A 19519-nucleotide genomic window follows, 5' to 3' on the forward strand; every position below is an offset into this window, starting at 1 on the left:
TGCATATTCCTAGAAACCTAGGTACTGAATAATAGAACCTGAGTCCGACTAGCTGCTAAGCTAATAGGACCGGTAGAAGTCGAGTGATTTCCTGTCACTCGCGAGCTTTTTAGGAGTTGAAATGTTTACATTCCTGCAACCACTATAAGAATGACGGACTGGGTTGTGATTATGATTCATGACCTTGGTAAGAACCCCGTCTGTATTGATGAAAAATTGATAAGGTCGCGGTGTGTGGTAGCGGTGGTTAAGCGTTTGAAAGTACTAGCCACATACCGCGAAATATGGTAAGCGGTAAGCCTAGTAACCGATCGGCCCGAGGAATAGACATACCCCCCACCACTCATAAATTTTGTTTTTCACACGCACCGACGTGCGGGAGTACGTTCCGCACAGCGGACAGGAGTACGATCATGTAGTCGCGCTACAGACGTACGTCCTGCACTTTGGATGTGCATATGGTCCTACAGTCGCTTGTGGTGGCACTAATCCACGAGTCGGAATGAAAGGCAAACGGTTGCTTCGGAATAATCATTGGATGTTCCAAGCGTGTGAGTTAGGTTTGCCTTGCAAGGTTGTGAAATTCGATTCAGAATCGTCCGTTTCTCGTGGAGATTGAGACTGCTTGATCCTTTTGCCATATAGAGTAACAAGAGCAACCTGATGATGGTCAAAGATGATGTTTGTTTAAAGGATTCTACCATGTTTGAATAGTTATAGTTGCTTACCTAGAATGGATAATCAACTAGAACCTGAAAGCTAAAAGTTGAAATTAAGGATCTACTCTTTGTTGCTTTTCAGCTGAAAACTATACTCAGAACCTTTAAAAGCCTTCATATCTAGTTATATGGCTAAGTATTCTATGAAACGGGTAAGCCTTGCTGAGTATTAGCATACTCAGCCTTACATTGTGACTTTTGTTCCAGGTAATTGTGGCAGAACCGTCTGAATTGTTCCGTTTGAAGTGCATTTGAGATCATCTTATCTTTGTAAATGATGATTAGTGCACTTGAACTGGAATAATTCAGACGGTTCTGCCACAGTAATCCCCCTGAGGACTCTACTCTAACCGTGCCATGGCCCTATGCTCTTCCCGATGGTTGGTCCGTGGAGTGGGATCCGTCCCCAGCCAACACAGGTCCCTCCGAGTGATGTTGAGCATTGGCTTAGCTCAAGCATCCGTTGTGCGACGTCTGTAGTGTCGCGTTTTGTTTTCCGCTGCAGATACTTCAACCTAAACAGTATTGTACAAATTCGTACTAGCTAGGTCTTGCTATGATGTTTGAATACTAATGTAATATTATGCCTATGATGTAAAAATGGTTGGCAGTTGTATCTCTGGACTCGCCTTCATGCGAGGTACCTTGTTTTGATCCTGTGATAGGTGGTTTTATCGGGACTTTACCCGACAGACCATGGGGTTACACCGTTTGAAGTGCAGTTGAGCCTTTAATGCCTTCCAAGAAAGGATCAGCGCACTTGAGCTGGTGTAATTCAGGTTGGTTCTACCACAATCACTTAACTCCGATGGCGGATACCCGACCGGAATGAGTACGTCGTTACACGACCATCGTAGCGAGGACACGAAACGGGGATTAGGGTTTCATCTACATCCACGCATATCTCCATATGCACACATCTGAACCTAGAACAAAGCAGCTACGGCTCTCATACCACTGAAGGGATATGAGGTGGGCTACGCTAGCGATAAACAAAAATTTCCACTGCATCAAATAGGAAAACTGCTATTATAGATCATGGAATTACCACTAGACGCGCGGGTGCGGAACTTCTGTAGCGCATCGGGGTAGTGCAGTTGATCGCCGAAAGTGTAGTTGCAAGACCTCCTCGCGTGCGGCTCATCTTCGTGCAGCAGATGCAGCACCTCCAAGGTATCCACACGTACGGGGAAGAAGCGTCGCAATCCGGACTGCTAGGTCCGCAAGGGCAACCATGGGCACGGGCGTGGGAACAGATGGCTGCCAATAGACGTGGAATTAGGGTTAGCCCCTCCATGCGCCCCCACCCCTCCTTTTATAGGCGCCCACTAATGGGCTTCATAACCGAGGCCCATTAGTGCACCTAAGCCCAGTCTAATTCGGATCATATCCTCATTAGGCTTCAAGCACATTAAGTGTGTGACCCTATGGGCTCACGCGCGAACAGACATGGCCCGAATACTCCTACTTGACCAATAGTTGACAGCAACCTCTAGCAAGACATGTCAACTCCTATGCGCACGCAAAAATGGTATCAGACGAGCTGACATAATCTCATATACATGCTATTCCCTTTGCCTCACGATATTTGGTCTAGCTCCAAGCTGACCTCTCTTTCTCGATGCCGTGATCCGGAATCTTTGGTTAACACTTAACCCTAGCACGGCCATGCATTTCTTGATCCGATCACTCGAGGGGCCCAAAGATATCTCTCTCAAGCAGAGAGGGACAAATCCCATCTTGACTGACCATGTCTCACAGCATGCTTCTTCACAAATCCGAGAACTACCTTTATGACTACTCAGTTACGGAGTAGCGTTTGTTGGCTCCTAAGTAGGTCGGTTCAAATCTTGAGTACATGCGACACTCTCAGGTCTAAGGACACAACATACACATTGTGTAATGAGAAATCACTATTTCTCGAGTTGGGTCGGTCCAGCCTCATGTCATACATGCGCCCACATTATTAGTTTGATATCTCCATGTCTATGACTTGTGAAACACAATCATCAACTAATACATGTGCTAGTCTAATATTCATGTGTGTCCATACATGAACTCTGACTAGGAACAGCTTTAGAATAACCATACAAGTAAAGAGTCTCACAAACAATTCACGAAATTGGCAATCAATACAAGTTGCCTTTCATGGATATTCGATGAACACATAATACATCATGGATACAACGAAATATGATCATCGCTATGATTACCTCTAGGGCATGTTTCTAACAAGCCCTGCATTTCCGGCTGGCGACTCTTGGCTTCTTTGAGTGCCTAGGAAGAAGGTCACCACGAGAAGAGCTCACATCTTCCTAGGAGGTCCTTGTCCTCTTGCCTTTAATCACCTCCGCCAAGGTATGATCATCATCAATACCTCATCTTCCTCCCCACTAACTGGATCGATAGTGGGTCGAGAGGTTTTTGGTGCCCGGAACGCTGACGGCATCATATGACTCGGACGGTCAATGTCCGGCATCGGAGGCATGCTCCAATATACATTCACATCAGCCTACAGTAAGATTTCAAGACTTGTCACTACTAAATCAAAACAAAGTATATCAGAAGTACTCAACAGAAGCATATGACTACTTACTCCTACCTGTTTGGGAGGATTCTTCGCTGGGTACAAGCTCGGCACATATGGCACGATTTCAGCACCCGTGAGTACACAGCTTACTTGCAGCAAGGTTTCATTTTTCTTAATGTGCTCTGCAGAAAACCAAGATGGATCTAAGAGGCCAATGTACTCAAAGCCAAACCGCGCACGCTTCTGCAACGGCTGGATTCACCTGCCCACCCACGAGTACATCACCGATGCTCCAATAACTCCTGCATCTCTATGCTTCTTGATCATGCCGAGTAGATCTTCAATTTGGCTCATGTCCTGGCACGCCAAGGTCCACTCGCCGGCAATCTTGAGCATGCCAGTAGTCCTCTCGGGAAGCGAGGGCTCATAGTTTCCAATATAGAACTATCTCTCCCTCCACCCCGACGGACTAGTTGGGAACTTGTAGGGGATGTACTACTTTTCCATCCCCTGCCACAGCTGGATTCCGACCCCACCGCCTTCATACATTTTGTCCTCATTGGGCTATGGCTTGCGGTGAAAAAGGTAGCAGAAAAGATTGAAATGGGGTTCTATCCCTAAGAAAGCCTCATAGAAATGGACAAAGATGGCGATGTGAAGAATTGAATTGGGGTTGAGATGATGGAGCTGGATGCCATAATGGAAGAGAAGACAACAGAGGGCTAACCCGTGTTCAATAAAATATTGAAACAAAACTATCCTCTTCAGCCTTCTCTTACGGCCTCTTATCACCGGTGGAAGGGCGCCACTGGATTATCTCATTGGGCTGAAGAAAGCACTCATCTACCAGCCTTTTGAGGTCAGCCTCAGAACACTTACTTGTTTTCTACCCATCGCCCGCTGTGGCGGCGGGCTGGGAATCCATCCCCTTCGTCTTGGTGGCGCCCTTTTTGCCGGCCATCCTTGTTGTCACGAGTCGCTTCACTCGCATGTGCTCGGGGGTTGAGAATTGAGGGTGGCGGAGTAGCGCTCTAGAGGAGGAGGCAAGTCTCGGTGACTACTCCTAATACGAGAAGATCAACTGCGATTGGCCTGGATCTGAATCTGGAGGCTGCGGCGGCTGCTGCGAGATGGAGGAAGACAAAGGGCTTGAGCAGTGAAAGCATAAGCAAAAGGGTAAGTAAACCTAAATCACCGCACGGTTATATAACCAGTGGTGGCCCAGCAATTACTATGCGGAATGAGAAGAGTTTTCTCGGGATAAGATTTATTTTGAGCTGTAATTTCAGGTTGCTTTGGGAAAGTTATTTGTTTAACCATTTTTTCCGGGATGCTATCCGAAAAAAAGGGATTTTTGAATTTCTGAACTAATGTACTCATTTTAACCATCAAATCAAATTCTTAATTTTTTACACAATCCATGCCACGACTCTTTGGATCTTTTTTCCAAACCTTGGGATTTGGATTCAAGAATCGGAGGCTGCTGGACACATGTCATCGACGGCTTATTTTTCAAAATTTTTGAATATAAGAGCAGAAGATTCAAGACTAATTTGACCCTCGGTCTTATTCTTCTATTCAACCTAAGAGTCGGGGGCTACTCCATATGGAGTGCAAGTTTCATCGCATCCTATATAAAAGAAGACTTGGAAACTACTCGGGGCATGAGCACCTCACAGCCTCGATGTAGCTAAGAAAGTACATGGAAGACATCTTGAAGTGAAGTTCGGAAGAACTCGAAGACACCTTTAGAAGTACTCGGAAGCCTGCAATACTCGACTACGAAGAGCTCGGAAGCTTGTCAGACCTGAGACCACGGGACTACGCACATGGTATACATATTCTAGGACAAGGGATGGGATATGGCCCACACCCTACACCAGTTGTACCAGTCAAAACAGAATGAAACTACCCGAATAGTATTCGGGTAGGAGCTAAGCTCGTATTTGATTAGAATTTCCACGTAACCCTGTCCCCCAGACTATATAAGGGCGAGCAGAGACCCCCTCCAAACGATCATCAATCTAAGGTAATAGAAACCACCACGTAAGATATAGGGTATTACGCATACTGCAGCCTAAACCTATCTAAAGTTTCATGTTCCTTACACTTTCGAGTTTCTGATCTCGGCGACACACTATTTACAATCTACCACCTCGGGGGTATCTCTCGGTGGGCTTGGAGGTTAAACAGCAGCTACCCAACAGCCCACCGTAAATTGAGGAATTAATGAAACAGGCATTGATTAGGGTTATTCTAGTTATTTGACCATCTCCTTGATCCGTCCACAAAATGCTAGAACGCCTACGTTTCAGGGAGGAGGGAGTAATACACTAAAAAATTATCGTGTTTCATTCATAAAACGTATAGCTAAATTCATTTTGATCTGTGACATTATATTTTGCCAGTTGGTTCAAGCATGCTACGTGGAGCGGGTGGATCTCTCTGCGCACGGGTTTTACGCCACCCCAGACATTGGTTTTGACTGGGCAGGCGGCAAGGGAACTCCGTACCACTATTTCACCTATGGAGATGCATTTGCAGAAGTTGAGGTCGAAACCCTAACCGGGGATTTCCATACAAGGACAGTCGATATTGTTATGGATCTTGGCTTTTCAATTAATCCAACAATTGATATTGGCCAGGTATTTCCTCAACAGCTGGAAATGTTTTCTTGTTCCAATAAGGAGGTGGAAGACCAATGTCTCCTACCAATGTCGTAGCTTACCATGGCGTAGTACTTCAGATTGAAGGAGCTCTCATCCAAGGTTTGGGTTGGGTAGCTTTGGTGGAGATAAAATGGGGGGACAGTAACCACAAATGGATCAGGCCTGGACACCTCTTCACCTGTGGTCCCGGGTCTCCTGGGTCTCCCATACAAAATACCCAGTGTCAACGATGTACCTCTGAACTTCAAGATTTCACTGTTGAAGGTAAATTGGATCCCACCAGCCCTTAGGCTGTCTCCAGCAGCGTTCTGTAAAGCGTTCTGTACTCTATATATAGAGAAAGATTCCGTTCTCTATTGCTCCAGCAGCGTTCTCTAAATGGTCCTCTAAAATAGAGATTCTCTCTCCTCTTCTCTATTTTTTCTTTACGTTTCAAACACTGAATTAAATAAAAATAAAATATGTCCATAGCGTTTGAGGTATGATAAATACGTACGTATAAAAATTAAATACGTTTCTAATATAGGGTTTAATGTATAGAGAACGAGATTTAGAGAACGTTGTTGGAGAGAAATGAGATATAGATGAGAGAATCTTGTAGAGAATTCTGTAAATGAAGGATGTAGAGGATGGGATTTGGAGGATATCGCTGGAGACAGCCTTAGACCTCAAAAAAAAACTAAGCATTTGTATCATATTTATTTGTCACCGCATGATGTTATTATATCCATATGCTCGATTCTGTTATTCTGTTGACTTGCTTCATGTTGCCTCTTTCGTCGTAGGGGATTACCAAATCCGAAGGCCATTCATTCTTCCAAGGCTGTAGAAGAGCCACCATTTTTCCTGGGATCCTCTGTCTTGTTTGCGATAAAGGATGCGATCTCTGCAGCAAAGGCCGAGGAGGGGCACTTCGGCTGGTTCCCGCTGGACAACCCGGGAACACCTGAAAGTGGCGTGTGTTGATTTCATCACAAGGAAATTTGCTAGTGTATATTACCGGCCCAACCTCAGCGTGTAATGGTTCTACCAATGTCTGATCAATACTTATCTGCAGTGGTGTCTATTTATGTGGAGCCGAAGCCTTTTCTGTCCGTAAGTCTGTTCGGTAGCTGGAAATATAAAAAACTAAAAACTGGACAGTGTAACCTTTTGGGTCGCCTCTGTTGTATTGCAAAATGCTAACCCGAGGAAGAAAAAAGGTTGATGAAATAAAATAAATCATTAAAAAGAGCTGCCTCTAAGCTCGGCAGGGGCCTTTTTGTGTGAATCTGGTTCGAGCCTAGGACTGGCGGCTCCTCGAGTGGAAACACCACTGCCTACTCTTTTCGTCCGATGAAGAATGCAATTCTAATCTTTTTTTAGATATATTAGTGGTGGCATAAAAAGATTTTCATACCCTTATTTGTTTGCTAAATGTGGGTAGTTTTGGCATGCAAATTAAATGTAATAATTTAATTAGGCAGGTAGTTGAGATCCAACCTCTAGAATTACACTCCGTGAGATTTTTTTAAAACGAGGAATCGCACTCTTCATAGGACGAAGCGAGTAGTTATCAGCTCGTTTGCAAAATTACAACTAACTTTGAACATGCTCTGTTGCACGCCGCAACCTGCCATGACATGGTGTGGCGGGTGCCGAAAATTGGCGCCACACTTCACCGTGCAAATCATGGATGCATGCGTTGTTTTTCCTTATGGCTGCCGCAACAGCCAATTATTGTGGCGCCGCTGCGGTTAGGCATTGTTGGTTGCCACGTGTAACCAAGCACGCCCTTTTAACTCCGTAGTGATTGATGTTGTCACTATCCATAACTTGCAAAAAACTCATGCTCATTCAAGTATTGATCCGTTCATTAACAGCTTTGGGAATCCTCCCCGGATCATGTAAAAGGAAGTATCATAAATAGCTTCCACTTGATTCATCATCATCTTTGATGGGGACAAAGGGAGGCTAGCATGCGCCGACCTCAAGCCCTCCTCAGCAGCTCCTCCTCTGTAACTCCTACTCCATCGCCATGGTACACGACTTTCCTTACAAAGTTTTGGTGCAAATCAGTTTCTTTGAAGGAATGAAGTTTCAATCGCTTGATTCCATCATAAATCCCTGCTCATTTTTTAGATTTGCTAGATCTTTATTTAAAGCTTTTAAACTTCTTTCGCAAGCTATAGGCATTTTTTAGAAGTTCCTTACATCCCAAAACGACTCCAATTTTTGTGAGAAGCGTTTGATAGTTTTGCCCCCATTTAAGTTAAAAACTCACAGCCACATCAAAACGTGAGTATTATCTGAGTAGCGCCGTGGCGACTGGCTTGAGCTGCATTCAACTGAAATACTGCATCGTGCACATTTACGCAGTTCGACGCAGACCAGAGATGAGGGATCACAATAATCTTGAAGGTTTTATTTATTTTAGGACGGAATATTCATTTTTGTCCCTAAACTATCAACCAAGGGTCAGTTTCGTCCTCGAACTAAAAAACGACCGTCCCAGTCCTCGAACTTTTGCAATCGGCTCAACTTCATCCTTCCTCCTACATGGCTCGCTATGTAGGCACGCTGACAAGGCGTCGAGTCAGACCACATTCATAAGAGATATGGGAACACCGTAGCTTGGCTTTGGGCTTTGGCACCTAACAAATGATGAATGTTAATATGGAAAACCATATTTTTTTTATGTAATGCACTAGATCATTTGGATAGTCTGACTCACCTAGAGATTGCCTCTTGGAAGGATATCTGGGCCCAATGGAGCAAACATAATGGAGGCAAGTGATGTGGCAACATTTTTTTTTAGATCAATAATGTAGTAGCAGCTGGCTTTTGTGTTATCTGCACACATTTGTTATAGTGGTCTGCATATACTTGTTTGAGTATATCATTCTTCTTGTGCCACTTATCCTTTGCCAACTAGATTACAGAGGAAATTACATTCAATTAATTTGTAGATCCGAGGTGTGAATGATTTACAAACTTGAAAATGTTGACGTTTTACTCATACACAAGACCCTAGGTGACTGGATGCCTCATCAGCATGCCAATGTGGCGAGCCACGTTGGAAGGGCGAAGTTGAGCCAATTACGAAAGTTCGAGGACCCGAATGGTTATTTTTGTAGTTCAAGGATGAGATTAAGCCCCACTTGATAATTCAGGGACGGAAGTGGCTATTCTACCTTGTTTGAGCACCTAATAATACCAGTCCTCGGACATAAACAAATCGCTTTCAAACTTCTTCCAACAAACATTTCTTATCTCCACCCAAACATAGGGGAATTCCTGCCATCGATGTTAGCAATTTAATACATTTTACAATCTGGGAACTGCTGCCAGTACAATACAAGTACAACAAAAGTTACAACTCTTGCTGTAACAACAGAACTCCGTAGTGCAAGACTAATGACTGAGTGTCAAAGGCGCATTCACCGCTTGGTATAATTGGGTGCAAGTGTAGTTGGCCACCACAAGCATCAACCAACACCGACGCACCCATCTCTAACAACAGTCTATGTGTACAGGCTAACTAAATCTAAAAATGGTACGGAATCAAAAAATCAAATTAACCAAAAGGTGTTCCTAAATCTTTTCTTGCTTCATCTTGTTTCTCTTCTAGACGAAAACATATAACCAAAATGCCGCCAAGCTCTACCTTCCAGTTGAAGCTACCCAGTATATCCACTCCTTCAATGTGCCTTACACAATGCCCATCTGCAGCAGCACTGCAGTGGAAATATGCTTTTAATCTTTCATGACTTTCACCTGGATAATGTTATCACATTGAATGCACCTGACGGGCCTTTTCCCTGACACAGTAGAGGCATGCCCTCCTTGAAGTTCCAACAAAAGAGGTGGAGGTGCCATTCCCAAAATCTCCTCGCACCGAATCTGCACAATGGATGAGTCTATCTATGGCTAGATCTGTGGCTTCTCTTTGCATATAACTGAGATCCATTACTAGTTGCTCCATCTTGTTCTCTAACTCTCCTGTAGAACAGCACATAAGCTGCAGCAGTCTTCACCTCGTCTTCATCAATGGCGGCAACATGGCTATCATCAAAGTTGTACCACCGATTCTCATCCACAAGCTGCATAGAGATAAGTTCTCATCAGCATTCTATGCTACATAGAGAACCATCAATGAGGATTCCAGAGCACAAATTAGGAACTTCTCAACTGACAATTCCCAAATCAAATAAGAATGTTGCACTGACATTAACTGGTGAGCCATCTTATACTCAACGTGGGCTAACAGACTGCACTGATCATTGCAATCACCGTGATACAACAAACTTCAGCTCAAATTATAGAAAAGCCACTAAGAACATGCACAAACAGCAGAACCGGATGTACAAGCCATAGGCAGCCATAGGACGTTGGAATCACTATCAATAACTCGCCAATTTAGAAATGTACCTTTATGTGCGCAGTATAATGTCCACTCGCCATGCTGCCATAATGATTGCTCACAGCATACAATTCATACATCTGACGCTCTGAACTCTTCTTGTTGGCAATATAATTTGTCAAATCCAAGTCATGTATTGGAAAATTGACAAAAGTTTCTAACTTTTGTTTTGTTGACCTACTAAATGAAAATCTCTTGAGATGTATGACTAGCACTTCCGGAAGTCTCCATAAATCCAGTTTTTTGCTAGCTTGCCTTTGCTCCTTGCACCTTGGACAGTACCTAACAAAATAACATACCTTTATCACTATACAATGTGTAAATGGAAGCTATTAGAAATAAAAATAAAGAAGCTATTAGAAATAAGGCAGGAACATTTTTTAAGTGCATGTCCAAAAACTATAGTTTCTACTAAAATCCAAGAAAAGGAACTATTTGTTCCAAAACAGGCTTCGAGTTGGTAGCGATAGGCTGAGAAAGTGATTTATTCTTCAAGATCAATCCATAAGCAACAGAACCAATCAGTATTACACTAAACGATCAAACAATAGTAATTAAGCTCCCTAATTTCACAGATTTGATCATGTCAACATAAGCATCTGAAAGTGTATTCCATTGATGACAGCATATGCAGTTAATTATGTTCGCACTTTCGCATAGTGCATTGCAGCAGGCAAATCCGCTGACATCACTACTACAAAATAAGGTTTAAAGAGTGCCCTTTGGTCATGTGCTTAGTAAAACAAGAGACAATGGTTAATGTGAGTGATCAGTGATCACTAGTAACTGCTTTGAGAATGAAATAATCGTGGGCAAAACAGAGAGTAGTTGAACACACAGGCCCATGTTTTGGAACAAAACTGAAAATCAATATAAAATGGAACAGAGAACAAGGAATTCTGTTCAACAGCTCTGGCAAAACCCACCAACAAATACATTTTCACAGGCCTCAATTGTTACAGTTGCTCACAGGATCCGCATAGTTTTGCAAATAGACAGAACGCTGAACTCCTATAACTTTTGAAATTTCACTTTCTGTATAGCACAGCATAGTAAGGTATCCCATTCCAATACCAAATCCTGGATAGGTTTATGCTGGTATAACAACACAAGTGCAAGTGCAAACAACAAAGTAATGACCTATGTTGTCCGAGCATGCGTCATGTATTAATGTACCAGCCAAAAAGGACATTATGCACCCATGAAGGGATTGTCAATGTTTAAGTATCAAATGTATCTTAGAATGTGGAAATGGAAAACTAACCACATGTCTTCAGGTACAAGAGGTTCTTCTTTCAAGAAAGCATCCAAACATGCATAGAGTGAGAGAGCTTCACCACGGGTTCTCTTGGCTGGGGGAGCATACATAAACACCTCTGGAAGGTATTCTAAATGATCAGTGTTAATCTTTTTGATATCTGCCTTGGACCAATTGATAAAAAATACTGTTGCAAGTGAAGATTGTGGGACCCTGATGGAATCATTCGATTTTTCAATGACTGTGTTGCTATCATCAATCAATTGTAGCTGAAATTTGCTGCTGTCAGTATTATAACTATGCATTCTTGTGGAGAGAGAATTTTGAGCAGCCAACTGTGGTGAGTCCTGATTTCTTAGCATGGGCACAAGCATTTTATGAACCAACTCATGGATATCAAAACCCGTTACAGTTTCATTGCGAGGTATTTGTGCAAGAAGAGGAACACCATAGGGTTTCCAAGATGTCAAGCTGTTATTGTTTGCATGGTCCCTACAAATAGCAAAGAATAATATTATCAGAAAGAACTTGCAACAAGCATTTATGTTAATCATGTAAATAGCATATTCCCATGGCATATGTTAGGTTCACTTCAATATAAACCAAGCAAGCCACTACAGCTGTAATTCTAGCAAGAACATAAATGTATATAAGTTTTTTTTCCTTTTGCTTACAAGTCTTCACGGCGATGCACAAACTGAATATAATTGGCTCTCTTTTCCAGTTTTGGGAGCCTATAAACTGCCAGACGATCGTCATCGCTTACTGTAGACAGTTGAAGCACTGGATCATCAAGAAAACGGTAGATCTTATGATTCCGTATCTGTAGATAAATTCAAGGAAAATGTATAAGTACAGATGATCATTAAACCTGCCAACCTGTACATTAGGTCAAGTAAGCATAATGACGAACCTCGGCAATTAGAAGTTTCTCCCCATTTTTAAGTGAGCATGCATTGCCGAGGGCTTGTAATAGATCCCTGCACCTACCTTGCTTCGGTACATTTACAGTGAATTGTGTTGGTGCAACACTTCCGTCACAAGAAAAAATCACGGCAGTCATGCTCCGGGTTGAGGCAAATTGTAAGGGCAAGGAAAGATACATGAACGGGTCAAAAGTCACTGAAACCTTTCCACAGACTGGGCAGACCAAAGTTGACTTGTATTGGCCCTGGAAAATGATTATAGAAAGAAGTGTCTTAGCAATAATCAGGCAGAGAACCTAATTAGGAAGAACTAAATCCTGATCCAAAAACATGTCAATTTGCATGCAACATGCAGACGCGTGCACCTTGTGAGTTGTGAGTTGTGACAGGTATGCAGCTCAAATGAATTGCAGTGCCCAAAAGGGAAGATACACAAGTATGTATACATATATCCAAGAAACACCCTACACTGAAGAGTAAATACACAGATAGCAATATGAGTCTAACGCAACTAATTCTTCTGCATATGCATAACATGTATCTCTGGCTCCATGTGTCACACGACAGCACATGTAATCTCTGTGAAGACCTGAAACTAAAATGTGCTTGCATGCTCATGCACATACGCGAACTACAAAGTCATCAAAGGAAAACTTTGTTCCAAAACCACCAAGAGGAACATGATGGTTCTAAATTGCAATTGGCTATTAGAATTTATCAGGTACCAATGTGTAGAACTAACCTGGCAAACATCAACAATTATTGAATTGTTTCTAGCAATATGATTTGCCCAATATTCATCTGCAACTTCTTCATCTGATCGTCCATCAGCATCTCCGGAATTTATGTAAGGTCTATGTTTCACACGATTCAAGTCCTCATGGAGTCCATCCAAGAGGAATGCCAAAAGCTCCTGCAATATTTTGTCAAGGTACAGATTCAGGAAAGAAAAAAAATAATAAGATGGAACACCAATCTAAAAAGATGACCAAACCTGTGAATCATGCTGGTTGTATCCACTGAACTGAGATGCAAACCGAGAAAGCTTCATTTTGAATGGTCTAGGAGAAACTGGGCCACGTCCTCCAGGAGCCCAGAGTTTTCTCAGTAGCTCACCAAAAGCTAAAGCAAGTTCACCCTACATGACTACCATCAGAACTCAGTAAAATTAACACATGAAGCTAGTGAAATTGAAACCAGAAAAGGCAACTATGTAGTAGCCAGATTTTTTTTGCAGGATTAAAATACACTGTGGCTGTAGGAAATGTCCATCCCAAATGCTCATTTCCAATAATCCTATGCGAGGACATAATAGCAAACACATAGGTTACTTGGTATGTCAAGGTAAACAAACATGAGATGACATACCAAGGAAAAACTAATAGACCAGTTTTAGAATGGCAAAAAATTATAAATCTGGACTAGAAATGTGATCAAGGAGCAATACAACTACCACACTCGAGGAAAGATATTGTACATGTAGAAAAATTTAACAAATCAAAACAAGCTATGCCAAATGCATATAATAACGATCGCATTTTCTCCACAAAAAAATGACTTTATGTGCATGCATCAAGGACTCCAGGTCATGTGAGTGGAAAGAGTACTTACCACATTACCCAGTGGATTTTGCCGATTTATTTCCCGGTGGTAATCTTCACAAAAATATCTAGTAAACTGCGGCGTGTGCACAAGACACTGTATGGCACTGTTCATATAGCATGTATTTCCCAGATTAAGTAGCCCTGTAAGACCTAAAGGTGATCCCCTTGTGATCATGCCACTAGAGCCATGCACATTATCGAGGTCACCGTTGGGAGATCGCGGATAGAGGTTTGGCGTCAGACTAGTGTTATAGCTTCTAGAAGCATAGTTGTTGGCTGCAAAATTCTCATTTGGCAATCCTGATCTTGGAGCATCAGCAATCAAAGAAGTTGACTCTCGCTCAAAGAAATCATTTCCTTTAACCGAACTCATGCATCCACCATCTGCACCACCATTGGCATCAGTAGTAACCTCGACTAGAATCTGTGATAACAATAAAAAAGTATATAGTCAGTAAGTCGGATCATTTACTCTAGAACACCTATGAACTAGCAAAGTATTTGTTCTACAAATATAGTTTGGGATTGGATGTGGGGGTACTGTTTGTCAGTTATTATACAAGTTTTGACTCACATCTTGATCCATCTGAATGTTGGCATCATCAAGGGTTTTCTCCAAGTTGTCCATCAATGTATGCTTTGTTCGTCCATAATAGTCCCAAATGCATACCTGCCAATGATCACCACAATAACTATGAAATAATTCCTTGCAGCCAAAGAAACATAAACATCAAAAGAAACAGCTACCTCATCTGGTATCAAGTCAAAAGCCTCACAAGCCTTTTTATGGAGTTGACCAACTGTATCCTGCAAAAGGTTCGTAGATTTTTTTGGTAAATTGTAAACTTTTCAGTTCTTTCGTACATAACATCTAGCAAACATCTTCAGAAGCTATTGGTGACATTGAAAAACTTCAACAGTAGGTTATGATTACAATGTGGCACCATATATTTTATTTAATTCTGTACAGTCTGAATGGAAATACAAATTAAAAGAAAGGACAATGTGCTCAACACTAGCCAAAGAATTCAAGCATACCTTCTTGCTTATCCTTATAAAGGTTCGCTCTCCTCTTGACATTAGAAGTAACTGCAGACGTAGAGGATAAACTTCTATGGCCAAATCAGTTTGAGAAAAGCCAGTATTGATTGCTTTTCTTGGTAATGTTGGCCCTCCACCATACCTGTTAACGCATTTTGAGAGTAATGAGAAAAGGAATCCAAACATCAAATAAAAAGCAGTGTAGTTTGTTTCTTTTTTTAAAGAAAAGATATCACAGCTTCTCACATAGTGAACACAAATGAATGAACTTGTATTTGTGTATCAGAAAAGGCTCCCAACTTCTTATCTTGAATTGGTAGTATAATAGCATCCACCTTCTTTCATGTACGTCAATGAAAAACATCTAGAGATAATCAGCACAATTTTCCATGCCTCATTTCATCTTACAATCAAAGGGTACTCATTTTTTGTGCTCCTTTCTACATATAATTATCTGAAGAAGCGATATATTTGACAATTACCAACAAAAATTGTAAAGAGTGATAGCTAATGACTGCTACACATTGTTAGAAAATCAACTATTTTTTATGTTCATTCAGTATGTTCAGGGAAGTGAATATATCAATGTATAGTTATACATGTACATAGACTAGAATCACCTTGAAAGACAGTAATCCACATTCCATAAAAATAATAAGGAATCATGAAAAGGTAGACATGTCCCTGTGAATAGAATGATAAGCTATGCGGAAACTACCAACAACAAGAAGCTGCTACACAATTAGGCACAGAGAGGTATTTTAAAAGTGACAGATCTGGAGAGGATTAGTCTTTGTGAATCATATAGTATAGAGTTCAAACAAATGTGACGTACCAACCATGCAACTTTTCCCATACTTGCTGAGGAAGCAGTATGTAATCACGGCCCTCAACTAAGGTATCATGTATCTCAATCCCCATATTGGAGACTTCAAGTGCCGCATCATCAATTAGATCAGTATTGTCAATAGCTCCTGGCCTTCTAGGAGTTTTTGAACCAAACTCATGATGATGTGAACCATTACTTGTTACACTAGTCAAATCTTGAATGACGTAATCAATCCAACTTTGCCACCACCTGTTAAGCAAACAAAGAATCTCGCATTTATAATCCAAACTGAGAGTAAACAAAAGAGGCAACTGACAGGTAAACTAATATATTAAATGAGGCGAAAAGGAGAATAAAATAATATGGATCTGCATTTCTGAAGAACCCTTCTTAAACAGATATTTTCATGCTCACCACTGTATGACCACTTGTAAATGTGCAAATCAAGAGAACGGGAAAAAAATAGCATTCCAGAACCAGGTTAAAGACGCAGGTTGCTTTGATACATCTTGGATCTCATAATAGGTGTGCTACTAGCAGTGCACCTTGCCAAAACATACTCTAAAATATTTTAGTCATAACATGACAAGAAAGGCCAAAAGGCAGATGATACTTGTGAGTTGAAGCAATGCTCTCATAGCACTATCAGAAGGGATTTTCTCAGGCCATTATGTTTGCCAAATTGCAACAATAGCACCATATCTGCTCCATCTCCAACTATGTCTAGCATCGGACCATTAGATTGCAAACCAACGGTCTAGATCACACCTGAAATCAGCCCTCTGTTAACTTCGATCACACCTCAGTTCTCTTTCTCTCTTGTTCTCCATCGTCTCCAGTGGATTTGGTAGAGGTGAGGGCATCTGGCGGCTGCCACCTACTCACCCCCCTGTGGTTGTCATCTCGTCCCATGACTCGCCTTCCTCCCTATATAGCCCCTTGGCTCCTCTGCCTGCTCTCCTTGCTGAATCCCGCTGCCAAAATCGAACCAGCTCCATCAAGGGAGAAGCAGGTGGCGCATACACGGGCGAGCTCCCACAGCCCATCCCGAATGCCGAGCCTTCCACCAATATATTTCCATTTCCCTGTCACCGATGGAATGAGTGAAGAGAACTGCTGAAGGGATCATGAAGCTCGATGCACAGCAACATCAGAGGCTGAGCCATGGCGCACAATCCCACAAGCACCCTTTTCCTTTCTCATTGCCTCTCTACAGCTCCCTCTGCCTGCCAGAGGATACAGCTCGCGGAGAAGAAGGTGCTAACAGAATTCTACATGGAGGGGAAGACAGAAAAAAAGATGGTATGGTATTACAGCAAGAAGATTTGGATTGTGTTATGAGCGCAATTTTCTCTTGTGAGTTTGATCCACAGCCTACATACTTCCATGGCCCATGGATATGTGCATCCATACCCAAAAAATTTAAACTTCAACAGAATCTCATCAAATTGCTTTGCAGAGTCCTGAAATGCTCAACAGGGCTCAGAGATCAAATATAGAATACTGCAAGGACTCCAAATAAGAATCACAGGTCCCAAACGTAGATGGGAAAAGTGAATGGTCAAATTCTGGTCATGCCTGACACAAAAGTCTTAGAATTTCCCCAGCGGCAAACAATCTCTTGCCCTGCACCATTGCTGCCCATTTCTCTTCGCAAACCAGAGGTGCGCCACCGGCTCAAGAGGCACGCACCAAACTGGTAAGTCTAACGCAGAACGACTACAACTCTTGGGAGTAGGAAAAGCTCCAAGATTCAAATCTTTCATTAGAGAGGAACACCTAAACCGCCGCGCCGCCAATCCACCTCCATGCCAACGCGAGGCGCAGTCGCAGCGGCGCCGCCACACTCGCCGGCGGCCATGCGCATTCCTCCGTCCAGGCACAACAGCAAGAACGGCAAAAAAAACAACTGGAAAAAAAAACGATTTTGAGCCTTGTAAGACCCTCCCAGGCACGGCGGAGAGAAAGGCCGCGGAACCCGGGACTAGATCGACACGATTGGGGGAGGGAGAGGCACGCAGAGCGGGCAGGCACCGCCGGACCTGGTGGTGATGAGGAAGAAGGTGTCGCCCTCCTTGGCTTGGGCCTCGGCTGCGACGGTGATGTCCCGGATGAGCCCCATCTCCACCTCTGCGGGGAGCACCGGCGCCGACACCACCATATCCATCCCCGCCGCCGGCGGCGAGGAGGAGCCCGCGGGCTAGGGTTTGGGCCCTCCCGTCTCCTCCCCTTCCCACAGGGCCTCTCGCCCTCTCTGCGGGAGCGGCTGGAGCAGGGGGTCGTGGAGCGGATGGATGAGGCAGTGGAAGACTGGAAGTGGTGGCGACGGCGATGAGGTGAGCGGAGCGGGAGAGGGGCGGATCTGCGAAGGCTCCTGTTCTTCCGGGCCGGGAGGGATGAGAGGAGGCTGTCTGGTTTCTGTTCAGTGTTCAGGCTTGTTTTTCTTCTTTCCTTCTCTACCCCTCATGGATGGAGATTTTGCCATTTTGGAATGGCGGCCATCTGTGCGATTTTTTCGAAAAAGTTTACCAGTGTTGTACAGGGCTACGTAGAGTTTTAAATTCCATATCCCATAAATTTTCACAAGATATAATTTTAACTAACATTTTATTTGATGGGGCGAGAAGTGAGAACAATATTAGTTATACTTTATACAAATAGATATAATGTTACATCTTTAGTCAGACTTTACCTAACCCTCACATCACAAAAGCTGATGGGAAAGTTTAGCAATATCATCTTTTACAACGTATCTATAGAAATTATATGGGTTGAAGTTGTCATACCACCTATCCTTATGCAATTCATCAAGGTAGACAACTTTATTGTAGTAGTATATTATTTATTAGAGAGGAGACCCAAATTTTGCATTTGTATGGGTAGTACAGGGGGCGTGAAGGGCGTTTATTCACTCGACAAAATATATTAGTCGCCTAATTAGTTTATTTTTAATCTTTTGGACCTATATATATGATATCCTATGCAATTTATATTGAACTCCATAATTAACTAATAGATACTAAGAAAAATGTCTTGACGAGATAATTTTGCTCATATGAGCAACAAATGCACTGAGTGAATAGTCTCCACTGCTCACTAAAAAAAAGTGGCAGTGTGAAGGATTCATGCGATGTTATTGTTGCTTGGCTTCTCACAAATCCTTTGTTCACGCTTGCTCTTTCACTTCTTTAAGAAAAAAAGGTGCTCTACTATTCATCAAAGAAGAAATCAGTTCTTCATATTACTAGCTGGTGGTGTTTAACTTTTATTAGTACAAAATCGGCAAGCATGGCATGGGATGATGGTACGAGCTGATGATCGACGGGCTGGTCAACCTTGTGAGGCTTGACTTGGGTGCTCTATCAGTGAATCATTTGTTGTGATTATAATTCTTTGTTGTTCTCTTTCTTTTTCTTCTGTGGCTTTTGCCGCATATATCCTAATCACTATCTGCCAGTTCCAATAGATAGTGTAATTCATTTTGAAGGTGGCTATCTTAGCCCTTGAAAAAAAAGTATTCCCCTATATTAAACTATCACGA

General features: G+C 42.6%; 1 protein-coding gene across 1 annotated transcript; it reads right to left on the reverse strand.

Moving 5' to 3' along the window:
* Window positions 1–9139: 9139 nt before the first annotated feature.
* LOC112902427 (ubiquitin carboxyl-terminal hydrolase 5) lies at window positions 9140–18405 on the reverse strand. The gene is made up of 13 exons (XM_025971497.1): window positions 18021–18405; window positions 15985–16227; window positions 15147–15291; window positions 14856–14915; window positions 14683–14778; window positions 14116–14532; window positions 13499–13642; window positions 13247–13417; window positions 12492–12749; window positions 12253–12401; window positions 11585–12070; window positions 10329–10602; window positions 9140–10000 (listed from the first exon to the last, which is right to left on the reverse strand). The coding sequence occupies exons 1-13, from the start codon at window positions 18143–18145 to the stop codon at window positions 9818–9820; spliced, it is 2751 nt and encodes a 916-aa protein (XP_025827282.1). The 5' UTR covers window positions 18146–18405; the 3' UTR covers window positions 9140–9817.
* Between the last annotated feature and the right edge of the window lie 1114 nt (window positions 18406–19519).

This window comes from Panicum hallii, chromosome 8, assembly GCF_002211085.1.
Source record: "Panicum hallii strain FIL2 chromosome 8, PHallii_v3.1, whole genome shotgun sequence".
NCBI classification, from domain to species: domain Eukaryota; kingdom Viridiplantae; phylum Streptophyta; class Magnoliopsida; order Poales; family Poaceae; genus Panicum; species Panicum hallii.

Coding starts and splice junctions, on each gene's coding strand:
- LOC112902427 (XM_025971497.1), bottom strand. CDS start 18,145: ATGGATATGGTGGTGTCGGCGCCGGTGCTCCCCGCAGAGGTGGAGATG. Junction 13,418..13,498: donor ACAACCAGCATGATTCACAG/GTTTGGTCATCT, acceptor AAAATATTGCAG/GAGCTTTTGGCATTCCTCTT. Junction 10,603..11,584: donor CTTGTACCTGAAGACATGTG/GTTAGTTTTCCA, acceptor TTATTTTGTTAG/GTACTGTCCAAGGTGCAAGG.